At 34.5% G+C, this 19,646-nt stretch overlaps 1 protein-coding gene across 2 annotated transcripts in view; it reads right to left on the bottom strand.

The window, feature by feature from the left end:
• Window positions 1–19,195, bottom strand: part of LOC136030076 (uncharacterized) — a 44,248-nt gene extending 25,053 nt beyond the window's left edge. Inside the window, exons 1-2 of one of the 2 annotated variants that reach the window (XM_065708722.1) lie at window positions 19,095–19,195; window positions 12,117–12,282 (exon numbers count right to left, since the gene is read on the bottom strand). In XM_065708722.1, coding sequence (XP_065564794.1) covers window positions 12,117–12,243 — 127 coding nt within the window. In that variant the 5' untranslated portion in view covers window positions 12,244–12,282; window positions 19,095–19,195. The remainder of the gene's footprint in view (window positions 1–12,116; window positions 12,283–19,094) is intronic. The other variant, XM_065708723.1, reaches the window with a different exon arrangement.
• Between the last annotated feature and the right edge of the window lie 451 nt (window positions 19,196–19,646).

Here is a 19,646-nt window from a genome sequence, read left to right as displayed (position 1 = left end):
CCCTATGTCCCACCTGTGAATATAGATAGATATATATATATATATATATATATATATATATATATATATATATATATATATATATATATATATATATATATATATATATATATATATATATATGGTTTTAACTACGTAAAACTTGCGAATATACAACATTCTTTGCTGCCCCATTGTCTTTGCATATAAATAGATTGTCAGGTTTACCGACTCTTGAACATGCAACATATAATGGTCCATGGGAAAATAATCTGTATTCAGATCTATACCTCATGATTCTAATGATTGCCCTTGAGCTTTGTTGATGGTGATTGCTAATCGACCATTCCCTGTCCCGGTGTCCCGGTCGTCATTTACATCCCCCTGTTTTCCCCGGTGTCCCCGTTGTAGTTGTGTCCCTGTGTCCCGGTCGTCATTTATATTCCCTGTGTCCCGGTCGTCATTTGTATCCCGGTGTCCCGGTCTGTATATACATTCGTTTTTTAGTTTTGTTTTTCTCCTTTATTTTTTTCCTTTTTTTTTCTTTTTTAGCTTATTTAGATTTTTAGATTTTTTAGTTTTTTTATTAGTTTTTAGTTTTTTTTTCTTTTTAGTTTTTTTTGTCCCGGTCGTCATTTATATCCCCCTGTTTCCCCCGGTGTCCCCGTTGTAGTTGTGTCCCTGTGTCCCGGTCGTCATTTATATTCCCTGTGTCCCGGTCGTCATTTGTATCCCGGTGTACCGGTCTGTATATACATTCGTTTTTTAGTTTTGTTTTTCTCCTTTATTTTTTTCCTTTTTTTTTCTTTTTTAGTTTATTTAGATTTTTAGATTTTTTAGTTTTTTTATTAGTTTTTAGTTTTTTTTTCTTTTTAGTTTTTTTGTAGTTTTTACCTTCTTTTTAGTTTTGTTAATTTTTTTTTTTACTTATGTCCTGGTCGTCATTTATACTCCCTGTGTCCCGGTGCTTTGTTGATTGCTAATCGAACATTCCTTTTGTCCTGGTCGCTTTCTCTTTGAGTGTCGTCATTTAGTTTATTAGCTTTTTTACTTTTTTTATTAGTTTTTAGTTTTTTTGTAGTTTTTGCCTTTTTTTAGTTTTTTCAGTTTTTTTTTAGTTTTTTATTGGTTTTTACCTTTATTTTAGCTTATTTTTCAGTTTTTTCCTTTTTTTAGTTTTTTTTTAGTTTTTAGTTTTTTTAGTTTTTTACCTTTTTTTAGTTTTTTTAGTTTTTTAGCTTTTTTATTTTTTTTATTAGTTTTCAGTTTTTTTTTGTAGTTTTTGCCTTTTTTTTATTTTTTTTAGTTTTTTACCTTTTTTTAGTTTTTTTTAGTTTTTTTAGTTTTTTAGCTTTTTTACTTTTTTTATTAGTTTTTAGTTTTTTTTTGTAGTTTTTGCCTTTTTTTAGTTTTTTCAGTTTTTTTTTTAGTTTTTTATTGGTTTTTACCTTTATTTTAGCTTATTTTTCAGTTTTTTCCTTTTTTTTTAGTTTTTTTTAGTTTTTAGTTTTTTTAGTTTTTTACCTTTTTTTAGTTTTTTACCTTTTTTTAGTTTTTTAGCTTTTTTATTTTTTTTATTAGTTTTTAGTTTTTTGTAGTTTTTGCCTTTTTTTAGTTTTTTTAGTTTTTTAGCTTTTTTATTAGTTTTTAGTTTTTTTTGTAGTTTTTGCCTTTTTTTAGTTTTTTTAGGTTTTTAGCTTTTTTATTTTTTTTATTAGTTTTTAGTTTTTTTTGTAGTTTTTGCCTTTTTTTAGTTTTTTCAGTTTTGACGTCACCTGATCCAGTTTTTTCAGGTGACGTCACCTGACACATCCACAGACAGACAACTTATTTTTATATATATAGATATATATATATATATATATATATATATATATATATATATATATATATATATATATATATATATATATATATATATATATATATATATATATATATATATATATATATATATATATATATATATATATATAGATATATAGATAGATATAGATGTCCCGTTGTCCCGGTCGTCATTTGTGTCCCGATGTCCCGGTCTGTAATTTCGTCTGTCGACAAACATGACGTCAGCCGAAAACACAAACATGACGTCACTCGACGCACAGACGCACAGACAACTTATATATATATACTAGCTGTTGGGGTGGCGCTTCGCGCCACCCCAACACCTAGTTGGCGGGGGCGCTTCGCAACCCCCCCCCCCCCCCCAGCCCCCCCCCCCCCCCAAGCCCCCCCGCGCGCGTAAGTCGTTACGCGCCATTGTATTTGTGTCCCTATGTCCCACCTGTGAATATAGATAGATAGATAGATATATATATATATATATAATATATATATATATATATATATATATATATATATATATATATATATATATATATATATATATATATATATATATATATATATATATATATATATATATATATATATATATATATATGTGTGTTTTTAACTACGTAAAACTTGCGAATATACAACATTCTTTGCTGTCCCATTGTCTCTGCATATAAATAGATTTTCAGGTTTACCGACTCTTGAACATGCAACATATAATGGTCCATGGGAAAACAATCCGTATTCAGATCTATACCTCATGATTCTAATGATTGCCCTTGAGCTTTGTTGATGGTGATTGCTAATCGACCATTCCCTGAGTCGCCATCGTCATTTATATATCCCCCTGTGCACCCCGGCGTCCCCTTTGTAGTTATGTCCCTGTGTCCCGGTCGTCGTCATTTATACTCCCTGTGTCCCGGTGCTTTGTTGATTGCTAATCGAACATTCCTTTTGTCCCGGTCGCTTTCTCTTTGAGTGTCGTCATTTATTTAGATTTTCAGGTTTACCGACTCTTGAACATGCAACATATAATTGTCCATGGGAAAAACAATCCATATTCAGATCTATACCTCATGATTTTAATGATTGCCCTTGAGCTTTGTTGATGGTGATTGCTAATTGAACATTCCCTGTGTCCCGGTAGTCATTTATATTCCCAGTATCCCGGTCGTCATTTGTGTCCCAGTGTTCCCCTTTTAGTTTTTTTTTATTGGTTTTGACCTTTTTTTAGGTTTTTTAGTTTTTTTCTTTTTAGTTTTTTTTGAAGTTTTTATCTTTTTATTTTTTTATTTTTATTTATATTTTTTTAGTTTTCTTTTTCTCCTTTATTTTTCAGTTTTTTTCTTTTTTTTAGTTTTTTTTTCTTTTTTAGTTCTTTTAGTTTTTACCTTTTTTAGTTTTTTTTTTAGTTTTTTAGATGAAAATTTTTTTTAGTTTTTTTTCCTTTTTTCCTTTTTAGTTTTTTATTGGTTTTTACCTTTTTTTTTTTAGCTTTTTTAGTTTTTTTTTCGTTTTTTCTTTTTACTTTTTTTTTAGTTTTTATCTTTTTTATTTTTTTTTATTTTTATTCTTAATTTTATTAGTTTTCTTTTTCTCTTCTATTTTTCAGTTTTTTCCTTTTTTTTAAGTTTTTTTTTAGTTTTTAGTTTTTTTAGTTTTTTAGTTTTTTTAGTTTTTTAGCTTTTTTATTTTTTTATTAGTTTTTAGTTTTTTTTGTAGTTTTTGCCTTTTTTTAGTTTTTTCAGTTTTTTTTAGTTTTTAGTTTTTTACCTTTTTTAGCCTAACCAGGATTTGAATCTGGGACCTTCATTCTCCGTTCTGACACCCTCTCTCACCGAGTGACTACTCCAGCATGTTCATTTTGGTGTTTTAAATGGTATATTATTAACCAAATTAATGTGTTTTACAATATACTAAGCATCGTCAAAGCAAAAATGACGACAACTAATTTCATGACGTCAGCCGACACAGAAACATGACGTTACCTGATCCACAGATCCACAGACAGACAACTTATTTTTATATATATATATATATATATATATATATATATATATATAGTATATACTACATATATATATATATATATATACTACATATATATATATATATATATATATATATATATGTATGTATATAAGTTTTTAAATATGTAAAACTTGCGAATATACTACATTCTTCGCTGTCTCATTGTCTGTGCATATAAATAGATTGTCAGATTTATCGACTCTTGAACATGCAACATATAATTGTCCATGCGAAAAACAATCCGTATTCAGATCTATACCGCATTTTTCTAATGATTGCCCATGAGCTATGTTGATGGTGATTGCTAATCGAATATTCCCTATGTCCCTATCGTCATTTACATATCCCCCCTGTTCCCCCTGGCGTCCCCATTGTAGTTGTGTTCCTGTGTCCCGGTGTCCCAGTCGTCATTTGTGTCCCGGTGTCCCGGTTTGTAATTTCTCTTTGAGTGTCCCGGTCGTCATTTATATTCCCGGTGTCCCGGTCGTCATTTGTGTCCCGGTGTCCCGGTCTGTAATTTCTCTTTGAGTGTCCCGGTCGTCATTTATATTCCCTGTGTCCCGGTTGTCATTTGTGTCCCAGTTTCCCAGTCTGTAACGTCATAAAGTCTTCAATGGTTCTGGTGGTGCAGACAGTTTAGGAAGTTTAACTTTTCCTGAGGTGCAACACATTCCCATTGTTTCACCATTAAATTTCGAGGCCTTGCAATAAGGACAAATTTTAGACATAGTCCCGATTTGAACACATCTACTCAAGCTATAATTATCGACTGGGCTGTACCTGAATGCCAGGGGATAATTTTCACGTTGCTCTTGTGAATCCTCGGCACGTTTTCTTTTGGCATTATCTCTTTGAGCCGCAATCCTGTTTTCACGTTTTTCTTGTGATTCCTTGGAATGCTTTCTTTTGGCATTATCTCTTTGAGCCGCAAGCCTATTTTCATGTTGTTCTTGTGATTCCTCGGCACGATTTTTTTGGTAATTTCTCTTTGAGCTGCAAGCCTGTTTTCATGTTGTTCTTGTGATCTCCGGCACGCTTTCTTTTGTTACTTTCTTTTAGCCGCCAGCCTTTTGGCATTGTCTCTTTGGGCCTCTTCCTAGGTTATTTCTTCTGCCTTTGTAGGATTTACACTAAAATTTCTTTTTGAATTAACTTTTTAAGCAGCTTCCTCGGCTGTTTCTTCCGTCATTGTAGGATTTATAATGAAATTTCTCTTTGAATTGCCCCTTTATATACTTATAATGACGTCATATACAAAACCTTATATACTTATAATGACGTCATATGCGTACAAACAAACAAACATACAACTTCCCCGGTGTATTGATTCCTCGGCATGATTTTTTTCGGTAGTTTCTCTTTGAGCCGCAAGCCTGTTTTCACGTTGCTCTTGTGATTTCCCGGTACAATTTTCTTTGGTAATTTCTCTTTGAGCCGCAAGCCTGTTTTCTCGTTGTTCTTGTGATTCCTCGAACGTTTTCTTTTGTTACTTTCATTTTTAGCCGCAAGCCTTTAGATATTAACTCTTTGAGCAGCTTCCTCGGCGGTTTCTTCGGCCATTGCAGGATTTATAGGAAAATTTCTGTTTGAATCGCCCCCTTATATGCTTATAATGACGTCATACACAAAGCCTTATATACTTATAATGACATTATATGGGTACAAACAAACAAACATACAACTTATTTTTATATATATCAATTACCAAATTTCTTTTATAAAAGTGGGATTTTCCCATTCTTGGATGTCCTCCAATAAATAAAATATAATACAATTTAGATGAATTTCAATCGTAAAGGATTTTTTAAATAAATTTTAAATTTTTTTAAACAAATTTAGGATTGTGGAATGAATATTCTAAAGCGAAAAACAATAAGTACATATTTTAGAAATACTGCTTTGTAATTTGTAGATTTAGCACATAGTTTTATTTAAGCCGTATTAAAGAAAACACGTCAAGATATAACGTTGTGTAACTAGTGGCTTCACTACAGTTTGTATTGCAAAGGTAGATATGTCGTACCGTCTTTGAACTCGGATCAAACAGTTGATCCCAGTTGATCGCTGCTGTAGTAAGCAGCGACCCGGCTCAATAGTAACCAAAACTCTAAAAAACGGATTTGATACGGATTTGATATTTGATTTTGATACCAATAGTTACATCAAAAGAATCGCATTTTAATGCTGATTTCAAATATATAAGTTTCATCAAGTTTAGTTCTACCCATCAGAAGTTACGAGCCTAAGAAAATTTGCCCTATTTTAGAAAATAGGGGGAAACACCCCCTAAAAGTCATAAAATCTTAACGAAAATCACACCAGCAGATTCAATGTATCAGAGAACCCTAATGTACAAGTTCCAAGCTCCTATCTACAAAAATGTGGAATTTTGTATTTTTTGCCAGAAGACAAATCACGGATGCGTGTTTATTTGTTTTTTTTGTTTTTTTGTTTTCTTTTCTTTTTCCTAGGGGTGATCGTATCGACCCAGTGGTCCTAGAATTTTGCGACAGGGCTCATTCGAACGGAAATGAAAAGTTCTAGTGGCCCTTTTAAGTGACCAAAAAGTCTTAGGGCACCTATACCCGCTCATTTTTTCCCAAAGTCGTCGGATCAAAATTCTGAGATAGCCATTTTGTTCAGCATAGTCGAAAAACCTTATAACTATGTCTTTTAGGACGACTTACTCCCCCACTGTCCCCTTTGGAGGGGCTGCAAGTTACAAATTTTGACCAGTGTTTGCATATAGTAATGGTTTTTGGGGATTGTACAGACGTGTTCAGGGGGGATTTTTTGGTTGGGAGGGGGGTTGTGAAGAGGGGGTTATATGGGGGATACTTTCCATGGATGAATTTGTCATGGGGGAAAAAGATTTCCATAAAGGAGGCGCATCATTTTCTAGAATTATTTAAAAAAACAATGAAAAAATAAATATGCAAAGTTTTTCAACTGAAAGTAAGGAGTAGCATTAAAAATTAAAATGAACATAAAATATTACGCATGTAAAGGGTTCACCTCCACCTAATACCTCAGTCTTTACGCTAAAGTATTTTTAGTAATTCCAACTATTTATTATACGGCCTTTGTAATTCAGGGGACAAAATTTAAGCTTTAGTGTAAAGAGCGAGGTATTGACGAGTGGGCGAACCCTCTCATATACATAATATAAACGTACGAATATAGAAGTTTGTTACGTAAGCTAATTCGTAAGTTACATATATCTTTTACTAATGAAAACGTTCGTAAAAAACTAAAAGTTCTAGTTGACTTTTTAAGTACCCAAAAACCTTTGAGGGCAACTGGGCCTTCTCCCCCTCCTTTTTTTCAAAATCATTTGATCAAAACTATGGGAAAGCCATTTAGCCAAATAAATAAATATGCAAATTCCGCTTTAATTATTCATCTGCGGAAAGCCGAAATCAAAACATGGATTAACTAAAAAACGTTCAGAAATTAAATAAAAAAATAAGTTTTTTTAATCGAAAGTAAGGAGCAACATTAAAACTTAAAACGAACAGAAATTAATCCTTATATGAAAGGGGCTGTTCCATCTTCAACGACCTACTCTTTACTCTAAAGTTTTTACTGTTTTGAAAATTAGAGTTGAGAGAAAGGGTCAAACTTTAGCGCAAAGAGCAGGGCGTTGAAGAGGGAACAGCCCCCTTTTTTGCCGTAGTAACAAACAGCAAATTTGCAGTCTCCGGTATTTGTCGTCATTGCCTCTAGGATTCGAATTGGCCAGAGGGGATGGCCCGCAAATTTGGCTAAGAATAAATCACCGACTTTAATGTTCGCAGGATTCATGCCTAGTAAATAAAACATTTTAAAGTGAAAGAAACTTATCTTTCCGTGAGGGCCGAGCCTCACTAATGTATCCAAGTGAAAAACAGTCCAAAATGTGCGAGGTCGGCTCAACTGCTAATCCTTCTCTACACTAAAAAATGTATTTAATGTGCAGGAAAATCATATCCAATTTTCTCTACACTACACACTTGGCTATCGTATCTAATTTTCTCAATTCAAAACGCCAAAAATCTGATCGTGTGATATATTCAAGTATATCAAGTATATCCCCTTTGAGAGCTAGTTCAATACTGCAGCATATCAGTACACTGCAGGCATCTTCTTTAAATTAAATTTATTTTTCTTTCGGTAATCTCGGTTATAACGTTTTTTCTGATATTATGAGAAATAGAAACATTCAGATCGAAATAAAGATTTTTAATTCTATGAATGGCTTAAGAATATTAAGTGGAAACATTCAGGGCATGATGAGGGGGATGTACAACTGACGAAAAGGCAATATGCGCACACTTCCTTACATGAAATTACTCCATATATGAAAGGGGCTTTTCCTCTTCAACGCCCCGCTCTTTACGCTAAAGGTTTTTACTGTTTTAAGAGGTAGAGTTAAGAGAAAGAGTCAAACTTTAGCGTAAAGAGCGGGGCGTTGAAGAGGAAAAGCCCCTTTCATATACGGAGTAATTTCATATAAGGAAGTATGCGCATATTGCCTTTTCGTCAGTTGTACATCCCCCTCATCTTGTCCTTAAAGTTTCCACTTAGTATTCTTAAGCCATTCATAAAATTAAAAATCTTTATTTCGATCGGAATGTTTCTACTTCTCATAATATCAGAAAAAACGTTATAACCGAGATTACCGAAAAAATGAATTTAATTCAAAGAAGATGCCTGCAGTTTACTGATATGCTGCAGTATTGAACTAGCTCTCAAAGGGATTATACCTGTTTGAACTTTTGAATTGTTTGAACTTGATTCCTTAGCAATGAATTAGTTCAGTCACTACAGAAATTGTGCAATCTGATACTTGAATTTATCACACAATCAGATTTTTGGCGTTTTGAATTGAGGAAATTTCATACGATAACCAAGTGTGGTCAGTAGAGAAAATTGGATATAATTTGCCTGTGCGTTAATTACACTTTTTAGTGTAGAGAAGGATTAGCAGTTGGGCCGACCTCGCACATTTTGGACTGATTTTTCACTTGGATACATTAGTGAGGCTCGGCCCTCACGGAAAGATAAGTTTCTCTCACTTTATAATCTTTCATTTACTAGGCATGAATCCTGCGAACATTAAAATCGGTGAAATATTGCTTGCCAAATTTGCGGGCTATCCCCTCCGGCCAATTCGAATCCTAGAGGTAATGACGACGAATACCGGAGACTGCAAACTTGCTGTTTTTTTTGCTACGGCAAAAGAGGGACTGTTCCCTCTTCAACGCCCTGCTCTTTGCGCTAAAGTTTGACTCTTTCTCTCAGTTCTAATTCTTAGAACAGTAAAAACTTTAGCGTAAAAAGCAGGGCGTTGAAGAGGGAACAGCCCCTTTCATATACAAGGTAATTTTTTTTCGTTTTAAGTTTTAATGTTGCTCCTTACTTTCAGTTAAAAATACTTGTTTTTTTTATTTAATCTCAGAAAAAGACGTGCATTGTGAGAGTGTTCTCAAGGAGCGTATCAAAAAGGAAAGTTCTCGCGACATCGAATATAAACTTTTGGTACTTGTGTGATGTAGCCCCTACCGCTCAAGTTGTTCATTCACTGACACATTATATAACCGGTTTTTTTCGTTAGTTTCTTTCAGAAAACCGCGAAACAAGGCAAAGATAAGTGACAGAACAGATGGAAAATATATAGTTTGGGCTATAAATTTGCACATTAGAGGATGGGAGGGCGGGTTGTGGGCAAAGTATTTGGACAGTACAAAGTTAAAAATAATTCTTACTTCATAATATGCAGAATAGTTGTACCTAACGCATTAGGCATGCAGGCCTGCTATACTTTACTTCCCCCCTCCTTAATGTGCAAACATATAGCCCAAACTTGTTTTGAAATTGTATTTCTATCGCACTTAGGTATATCTGATTAGGACTGTTGGTACATCAGTGCGGTTAGATACATCTGATTGAGTGCCATAGAAACATATTAGAAGAATATTAGGTAGGGGCTAAATCATGCAAGTACCAAAATTTCTAGGGATTGATGACTATTGCTTTCAACCGACTACGAAAAAAAGCAAAGCGTTGCTTCCGCAACACCAAGTCAGTGAAGTCGACGAAAGATCGCTCCAACAAAGGAACGCAAATCTGGCTGAAGGTAAGAACTGGTCAGATGGTCCTTCTTATTACCTTTAATTGCGAAAACTCACCTAAAGCCAAGCTCTTAGGTGATACATTCTGGTGTTTGAGTCTGTGATGAAATTACTTTCAAAACTATGTTGCAGTACATTTGAGAAACAATTTGTTGGATGAGATAAAATCTGAACCCATATCAAGTTGCGTTACGTGCACTTGTTTGTCTTGATGTATAAACTTGGTCCAGATTCTACAAAATGGTAAAAGCTGTCATCTAATATTAGTTTTGAAATATTATCTAATATTTCTGGTTAAATTATTCTGGAAAATAATAAAACCGTTTAAAAAAATTTATTAAATTTTCTGTCAAAAATTAATTCACATCAAAGAAAATCAAACAAACTTTTAAAACTATCAATCTTATCTGTTTTTTTACCCTCTTTGAGTACTTGAGCAGGAATTAGTTTTGTGGAGGGGGGACAGGGATTTTTTGAAAATGTAAAATATGTCAACTGTGGAGAAGAATAAAGAAAATCATGCGAAAATGCCTAATTTTCCTCTCCATTTATTCTGTATTGGATTGTGTTTCATTATCTGCATTTGATTTGTTGTTATCGTCTTATTCACCAACGACTGGAGGTTGCAAATGAAGGTTTTGTTTAAAAGCACGTGCACGTGTTAAAGCACGTTCACGTTGTTACAAAGCACGTGCAATAAACATCTCATATCATTTAGGCATCTAGTTAGGTATTCCTTCGAGCTCTATCTCATATTTCCCTTCAATATCTAAAAAATATTGCAAATCATCCCGCATTTTCTCTATTCTTCTACATTTCACTATTTTTGTCTTTTTCTCCCCCCCCCCGAGAAAAAAGGGACAAACGACAGAAGGTTTACTAGCTAAAGTTTGTTTTTAGCTTTAATTCAAGTCAGATTAACTACATGCGCAATATACCTTTCCTCTTATCACTATTAAAAAAATTTAGCTTTTTTTTTTTTATTTAAGCCTTCTGTTTATTAAAAAAAGCCTGAATAAATAGAGCATCGAAAATGAGCATTGATATAGAAGAAATTTCTCCTTTGAAAGCTGGGGTTCTACAAATATTAAACAAATTTCTGCTGCAAACTCTTTAATCCATCCTTCAAGAACCTCTCCGTCTATTGAATTCTTTGGGCTGCAAAAATTAAATAATAAATAAGAATTCAATGAGCCGCATTGAATCATTCCTACGGGCCGCACTTCTTTGGGCCGCAAGAATTCAATAATAAATAAGAATTCAATGAGCCGCATTGAATCTATTAGGTTCACAATAATGTGCTTGATTGTTCACACAAAATTACTCATGTATAGCGGATTTAGCAATTGCTCCGTAAAGTTCACATTATATAGGATATTACCCCCGTTCAAATACAAACAAAAAATAACGGCAAGGGCGTTGAATTGAAGGAAGTTATGGGCCTTGGGTATCTCTACATAAGAACACATTACGAAGCTTAAGTACATGAAATGGTCTGTGGTTGGCCAGCTTAGAATAGTTGACGAATCTCAAGTAAATAAAATTTCTTACATATCTTATAAAATTTATATAAAAACTTTAAAAATATCTTATATTATCTTTTTTATATCTTATAAAAGTTTTATTGATAGGCACGCTTAGCTATTCTGCTAGCTCCATGCTCTACGAGAAAAGTTAGGTCATAGATTTGTAGAATTCGACAGTGAGTAAAATTACAGAATGCAATGATCACAATACAGAGATTCAGAACAATTCTTTTTATATTCTCAAGTCCAAATTTTTCCTATCCTAATAGTGATCGAATAAAGTTTTATCTTCTTCCTTTTTTTAGATTTTTCTTTTTTTAAATAAAATCTCACCTTCTCCACCCTCAGCTGCACTATGTTTAATAAACTACTCTTGAAAAATTATAAAAATCAAAGTGTAACAAAGATTATGGTTTATATTACGTATTAAACGTTTTAGTATTGAACATAACTTGTTCAATACTAAAACGTTCAAAAATTTATATTTCGATATAAATTTAGTTTTAGGTTAATTTCGTCGCACGGAAACAGTTTTTAACAGTTTTAACGTGCCTTAGCAGGCATGTAGGCGAAAACGCAGCTGTGTAAACCAAGGGGAATTAAAAAAAAGGTATGATTGAAGACTTACTTGGAAACATAGAATTCTTGTTTAGTTCCATTATTTTTGGGACTAGGCCGTTGCATACAGTTTGGTCGATGAGAAACAAAGAGACACTTATGCTAATAATAAAAGAGTACGACTTGATCCTGTGCATTGTGAGATTTGAAATGATTTTTCTCTTTTAATTCTGACCCGAAGAAAAAGATTGAGTAACGGTTCCCAAAAAGAACTTTTGAAAACAATGAAATAATTGAACAATGCAATAATTTTCCAGGCGTAAAAAGGCAACAAGAACAAAAATGTGCTTGGAAAACGGTTCCTTTTTATGGCGAAGAACCATTAACTGTTCATAGTTGTTAGACTGTGTCAATCATTTATAGAACTCGATTGAGTTAGGCCTACATCCTTTTTCCACCTATACTATTTTTACCATGAAGGCACTTACCTAAGAAGGGAATATTTTGGAAAAAATATTCATGTCTGTGACAAATATACGTGACGATATTATATTCCAAAAGCATATATACGTCATATTTGTCTAAGTTTTGGTTGTATCGTTTTCAGTGTCTATGATACAGACAAAACTACACAAGAAACATGATTGACATGAAAATTATGGTTAACGTCATATTTCATAGGACACTTCAAGAGAATAAATTAAATCAGTTTAACCCCCCCCCCAGGAGTGAAAGCATCGTTTTTATATCTATGACGCGTGCGACATTACAAAACGGACAAGCTAAGTGTAAAATATTAGGTGTAATTAGTTTATTTATAAAAGGCGTTTTAAGTAGTTTCATAATGCCTAAAGGACAACTGAACAACCTAGACCATCAAATGTAACAAGACCAATCTGAACAGCTAAGGTAAAGGGTATTTAAAAACTGTCTAAAGTAATAACAAACGAGAATGAAGAAGAAATTTTTACAGTCAGAATACTTCCGTCAGCAACAATTTCTACGAGTCTAAAACAAAAGTGAAGAACAAAGAAGCATAAAGTTCGAAGACAAGCGGCAGCAAGAATTAAAAATACTCAAAAATAAAGGTGTAGAATAAGGGAATATGGCTAAAAGATATTTCACTGCAAGAACAAGGATATATGGAGTTAAAAGATAAGCGGCAATGAGAATTACAAGCAATCGCGAAAAAGCGAGTATTAGAGCGTGCCAAAAATGGAATGGAAAACAAGAAACTGTGTTGTTAGAAGACAAAATGCTTCAACATTCTATGTGTTCCCTTGGGAGCCCTCAATTTTCCCGAGGAAAGAGTATCAAACAAAGTTTACTCATTTGTAGGTTGCTATTTACAGCGAGAATCAAAATAATCAAGCTTGCCACATGCCGAGTGCCGGGGCCCGTCTTCGAAATCAGCAACATAGTTTGTTTTTTATTGACTATTATATTGACATTTGTGGCCACTAAAACGATCTAAAAAGGTCACAACTTTTATTTTTATTTTCCCCCTGGTGGCTGTATCGAACCTATGGTGATGCCCAGGCATAAAGATGAGACTCACATTGTCTGCGGTTGCAGGATAAGTGACATTGAGAATCGATATGTACATGCCTATCGCGTAGCCAAGCCGGGGTCCGGCCTGAATATCGGCTACATCAACTTTAGTGTTACCTATCAAAAGTTACAAGCCCAAGAAAATTTGCCTGACTTTTTAAGTAGGAAGAAACACCCCCTAAAATTCAAAGATGAAGATCAAACCGTTTGCTTCACGCCCCGAGAACCCCACAGTAGAAGTGTCAATCTCCTATATGCGAAAATGTGGAATTTTGCTATTTTTGCCAGAAGACAGATCACGGATGCGTATTTATTGTTTTTTCTCCTCCAGGGGTGATTGCATTGAAATAATGATCCTAGAAGTTCGAGAGAGAAGATTCGAACGCAAATTAAAAGTTCTAGTGCCCTTTTTAAGTGACGAAAATGATTGGAGGGCAACTGGCTTCCAAACCTATTCCCACACCCATTTATTTCCCAAAGTTATCAGATCAAAATTTTGAGATAGACATTTTGTTCAATATAGTTGAATGAAAAATCAAAAAAATACATCTTAAGGGGTAAAATGGCCCCAGCAGTCTGTGGAAAGAGGCCTGTAAGTTATGAGATTTGCCCGTTGTGTACAGAATTTGTTATTGGGAAGTATACAGACATTTTTCGGGAAGGGGATTTTGTGCTTGAGTTGGATTTCCCTTGAGAAAGTCTTCTTGGGGAGGGAAATTTCTGGGGGGGGGGAAAGAAATTCCAGGTAAAATTTAACACTGGGGGGATTTGACAGAATTCCTATAAGAAACTCCTGTTAATTGTCTTACATTATCTTTGCCAACTCAATTTTGCACGTAGAGATGTTCCGAGAGACTCATCTGGGGGCTATTTTCTGCATGTTTGGATTTCCAGAAAAAACCTCTTTTGAAGGGAGGCATTTTCAGAGTGATTGAGAAACCGATTAGAGCCTAAAGTCTTTTTCAAATGAAAGTCTGCTGAGAATGATTTTTTAGGCTGAATCATCCACAAGAAATCCACAGGGGATTGTCAACGAGGATGGAACTGTCTGAAGAGAACTTGAAAGGGGGTACACTTTATGTTGTAGATATCGTGAGGTGGGGGGGAGGTATTACATGGGGGTTGAACCAGATTTACCTGAATTATTGGAAAAAGAGCAGAAATTAAATTAAAAACAAGTTTTTTTTTAAGTGAATGTAAGGAGCAACATCAAACTCAAAACGAACAGAAATTATTCTGTATATGAAGGCTTGTCCCCTCCTCAATACCTTGCTCTTTACACTGAAGTTCGACTATTTGTCACAATTTTTAAGAAGGAAACGTTTAATTAGAATAGGAAGCTTTTTTTAAAGTGCTAACAGCTTTATCGTCAAGAGCAAGGTATTGAGGAAGAGGCAACTCTTCGTATACGGATTAATTTATGTTTGTTTTGAGTTTTAATGTTATGAAGACTAGTTTACAAATGACTTTTTCGTGAAAGGGAGGGGGTGGTTTGCAAAAACCTTCAAAAAACGCATCAAAATTTGTTTATCTTTTGACGTTTTCACGAGTCACGCAAACATTTCGGGGGAAGGGGGGCGGTTAAACCCCCTAGCACAATTGGATGCATCCTTGATACTATTACTGGTATCTTTGAGACGGTGTTGATAAAGAATTCAATTATTAATGAAAAATTCTGCTTTAGTTATATCACATTTTATATGCAACACAAGGTTCACTCATAAGATCTTCAAAAAATAAAGTTTTTTGGGGCTATGACATAAGTCCTTTTTATGGCAAACTGATCTGGGGGGAATTCTTAAGTGGCAAAAACAGGCAAAACTGATAAAAGCAGCAAAAGAGAAGAGAAAAATCTTTCGGTCCCTAAAGGTACAAAGATCAATTTCAGAAAATCTTTGAAAATTTCATTCACGTAGCTCAGCTACTTTCTTTAAAAAACTCTTGAAAGTTTATCCGGCTAGTGATCTGTCTAGGCTATATCAGCCACCTACAAACGGGTTTATTTTGAATAAGTGATGTCTGTATTGATATTTTCAGATAATTTTCGTTTTATTACAGTAAACAGATAATATTTCTGATGATAATTACTTTTATATTAAGATTAATTAAAAAAAATCTTTAAAGAAAATAATGGCTATATTAAACTTAAAAGCAGCATAAATAAATTCATATAATAATTCCAACTCAAAACGACCAGAATTTACTATTAAAGAATAAATGCAACCCAAAACAAACAGAAACCAAAAAAAAATCATAATAAACAAACATACAACAGGTAGCGTACTAATATAGACGAATAAATGAATCTTAAAATGAGTAAAACTGAATATGAAAATCAAGATTCAAAGGAGCATAAATCATTGCAAACAGAAGTCTGGCTTCTGCGTTCTGCCCCACTCTCTAAATGTAAAACATCTAAATCCTACTGGATCCACTGTCAACACCTGAGGTTGTTATAGAAGGGATGGTCGTATAGAATTTTGAGAAGACTCATGCAATTTCAGATTTAAAGTTCTAGGTGCATTTTAAAGAGTCAACAGGGATCCGAGGTCAGCCAGCCCCCCGCTCCTTTTTTCCAAATGCTTCCGATCAAAACTTTGAGACAGATTTGTTCAAAATGGCCCATGTGTCAAATAACCATGGTTCCGGTTTTGATAAACTCCCCCATCCTTTCGGGACAAGGGCTATAAGCTATGCTAGCTCCCCTTTGTTAGCAAATCATGTGTTTATGGAACAGGTGTTTGTAAAACTTTGGAGGGGGCTCATTCGATTGAAAATTGAAAGTTCTAGTGCTTTTCTAAGACTTGAAATTAATTGGAGGGTAACCCTCCCTCATTTCATTTTCCTCCAAATTGGTTCGATCATAATTTTGACATAATGATTTTTTTCGAAACAGTCTTGCAAACTATTTTCGTTCAAAATAGATTTTCTTGCGGTGTGATCTTTTTTTTTGACCTGTAAAAGACACTAGAATTATGATTTGTGTTCAAATATGCCACCTTATAACAACCTTCGATCTCTGGATCGATATAATTACCCGGGGCAGAATTCATTCTTTTGCTGCACAAAGTGGCGTAAAATTGCACTTTATGTAGTGCAATATATATTGTTACTTAAAAATGGCTCTAGTTTTATCCATTCCCGTCCATATGAACTCTTTCTCGGTGATCTACGACAACCAGGGTTGCCACTGAACGTAATGAAAAATCACCATTTTCTCTTAGAATGAATCACCAAAAAATTACAAAAAGAAAAATTGGCTGTGAAACATTCTAGTATGCAAAATAGGTCCATATCTTTTAAGTATTTTTCACAAGTATATATCTTTGTGTTACACCGATGCATATTTATGCCTATTTTTATGTGAGTTTATGCTTGCTACTGGTATCTACATTTTAAGCGAATTTACATGTAAAACTTGTCCATTTTTTTCGCCTTTGACACAGGAAGTGTATCAGGTATGTCCCAGAATGCATCCGGGGCCAACCTATGCACATACAGGGGAGACTAAATGGCACTGGGGTCCAGCCCCTTTCGCATGGGCCTTTGAATGAGCTTCAACAGAGAAAATGTCTCTCTGATGAGACACTAGAGCAAGACAGAGATATCGATACTTCCATGAACTTGGGGAGGGTCAAGAACAAAGAATTTCCACCACCGTCTTTAGAAAACCTCCTAAAAGAAGTTAAAATCACTAAAAAACAAAATTACGGCAAGGGAACAATCTTTTATACTTCTGCGTTTCATTTCCCATCAATTCCCATGTATCTTCACGACTGTAAGAACTACTACTCGGAGGCAAATATACAACACACACAACAAGGTGAACATTTTTAACTGACAATAACAACCATAATAGATTTTCAGACTCACTTTTTCAGACGACATAAATTAAATACTCCATTCCTTATAAGCGCGGAAACTCCTCCATAATATCTACCGTTAGCAGAGGCCCTTCTCCTACACTCAAAAAGATCAAAATCTTCACATGACAAAAAATCATTTAGAGAATTCCTCGTCTCCACAAGACAAACAACATCCCAACTTTCACAGCCTGCTGATGTACTCGACTCCAATAGATTTTCTAACTTCTCCCTACTATAACCTTGCAAATTCCAAACTACAAAACTTATACACGAATCACTATGGCCCTGCATTTCCTATCTGGTAATTTTGGCTGGTGCCCTGGCGCTAATACACCCCCCAAAATAGAAAGCTCCTGAGAAAAAAACTGGAGCTTTCACTATCTGGCGAGGCGCATATGATTCGTAATCTTGAATTGCTTCCCCTACTCGAGCATTTCTTTTCCCGCCTTTATCCTGCTCTAAAGGACTAATGTTCTTACTATTTCTTTTTCCCTGCCTGATACCCTGCTGAGCTAAATGTACCACCTGTTCTTGGCTAACAGGGGTATGATACTGCCCACCTACAATATCAACCCGGCCCCCTCTTCTCCACTAACTACAGAAATAGCACTTCCAAAACTCTGACCACTCGCAACAGAATTCACGGACCCGCTTCTCTCCCGTAAAATAATCTCATTACTCGTATTTGCCCGAAAGTAAGATATCTCCGGTTCATTTGGATCATCATTATAGGGGCTAGCCATCTTCTACCGCGTAAGTTTCCCTGACTGAACTTCTAATAATGTCTTTTGCTTTGCTGATCTTAATCCTTCTTTACTGAGTATACTCTTACTGACCCTCACTTCATTGCCCCTGTGCATATTACGATTCAAGTCTAAACTCTGATTATCATGGGTTCTCCTTTCCTCTACTGCTATAACCTTGCGTTGTTCCTGATAGATTTCTTTCACTTTATCCAATTTACTATCGTATGCGAAAATCTTATCCCCCACGAAAAGTCTCACACCCCTCAGCTTTGCATTTGAATGGCCTTCCGTACGCGCGGCTTCCAAAATTGGTATCAATTTACTGCGAGCCAACAAATCTAAAGAAGAGTAATCTGGGGCCACTGACAACTGAAACCTTTTGAATAATGCGGCCGAAGTAAATAGGGATTTTTTTAATTCCATACACGCTAATTTAATTAAGACTGGTCTAACTTTCTGCTTTGAAGGTAAATGAAAAACATCTTTTATATATGTCTGCATAAACCTGGCATCTCTTACTATTTCATTTAAGCACCTAAGAATGTCCTCTTTTAGACTCGAACCCCTTATCTTTGGGTCAAAATTGTATAGTATCACGTTGCACCTTATCCATTATCTTTTTAAACTTTGTAACTTCCGTTTTCAGCTCACGAACTTCCGCCTCTGTATTTTCTGATCTTTTTTCCACTTCACAAATTTTCTTATTCAGAGATTCTGAAATTGACGAAAATTCCATTGATAATTTTTCTACCTTTTCGCAGAGGGGATCCAGTTTTTTAAGCTCTATTGACATCTCACTTAATTTCATTAAAATCTGTAGCTGGACTTCTGTTGATTCATTCATCTTGCAACATTTACTAACTACTTTAAATAGAAAGGTGTACCTGTTGAAGAGTCAACTATTTTATCCACGCTGTATTATCCACTATTTTAAGCCGCCGTTAATAATGCCACGGCTGACAGCAATTTCCAGTGATCTTCTTTGCAAAATCCAAAAAATAATTAAGAGAGTATCCGAGTGGATTAAAACACGCCAATTTTTGATAATATTATTTACTTTGTAAATTGATACGCAAAAATTGATATGTAAATTGGTAATACCTTGAAAATTGATACGCAGTATTGATGACGGTATGTTAATCAAACTAAAAGTATACTTACCAAATATAATCCTTTTTTTAACCAAAATTTCCAGTAATTTCACGCAAGTTTGTGGTAATGTGAATGTTACTGTTTTCTGAACTATTCTAAGACTAAAAAGAAGAATGAACATCATAAATACATGATGTGCACACGGTCATATAAGAGCAAGTGAAAACAAGAGTTATGACATTGAATATAAATAACGGCACCTTCAGTTCTGTTCCTGCGCCATTCCTCGCCACACAACTCCTTTCAGGGACGTAATTTTGTCAAAAAAATGGGTGGGGGAAAGTT

The sequence above is a fragment of the Artemia franciscana genome, chromosome 8 (genome assembly GCF_032884065.1).
Source record: "Artemia franciscana chromosome 8, ASM3288406v1, whole genome shotgun sequence".
NCBI classification, from domain to species: Eukaryota; Metazoa; Arthropoda; class Branchiopoda; order Anostraca; family Artemiidae; genus Artemia; species Artemia franciscana.
The sequence above is the reverse complement of the archived record's forward strand: the minus strand, read 5'-3'. Positions and strand labels throughout refer to the sequence as shown.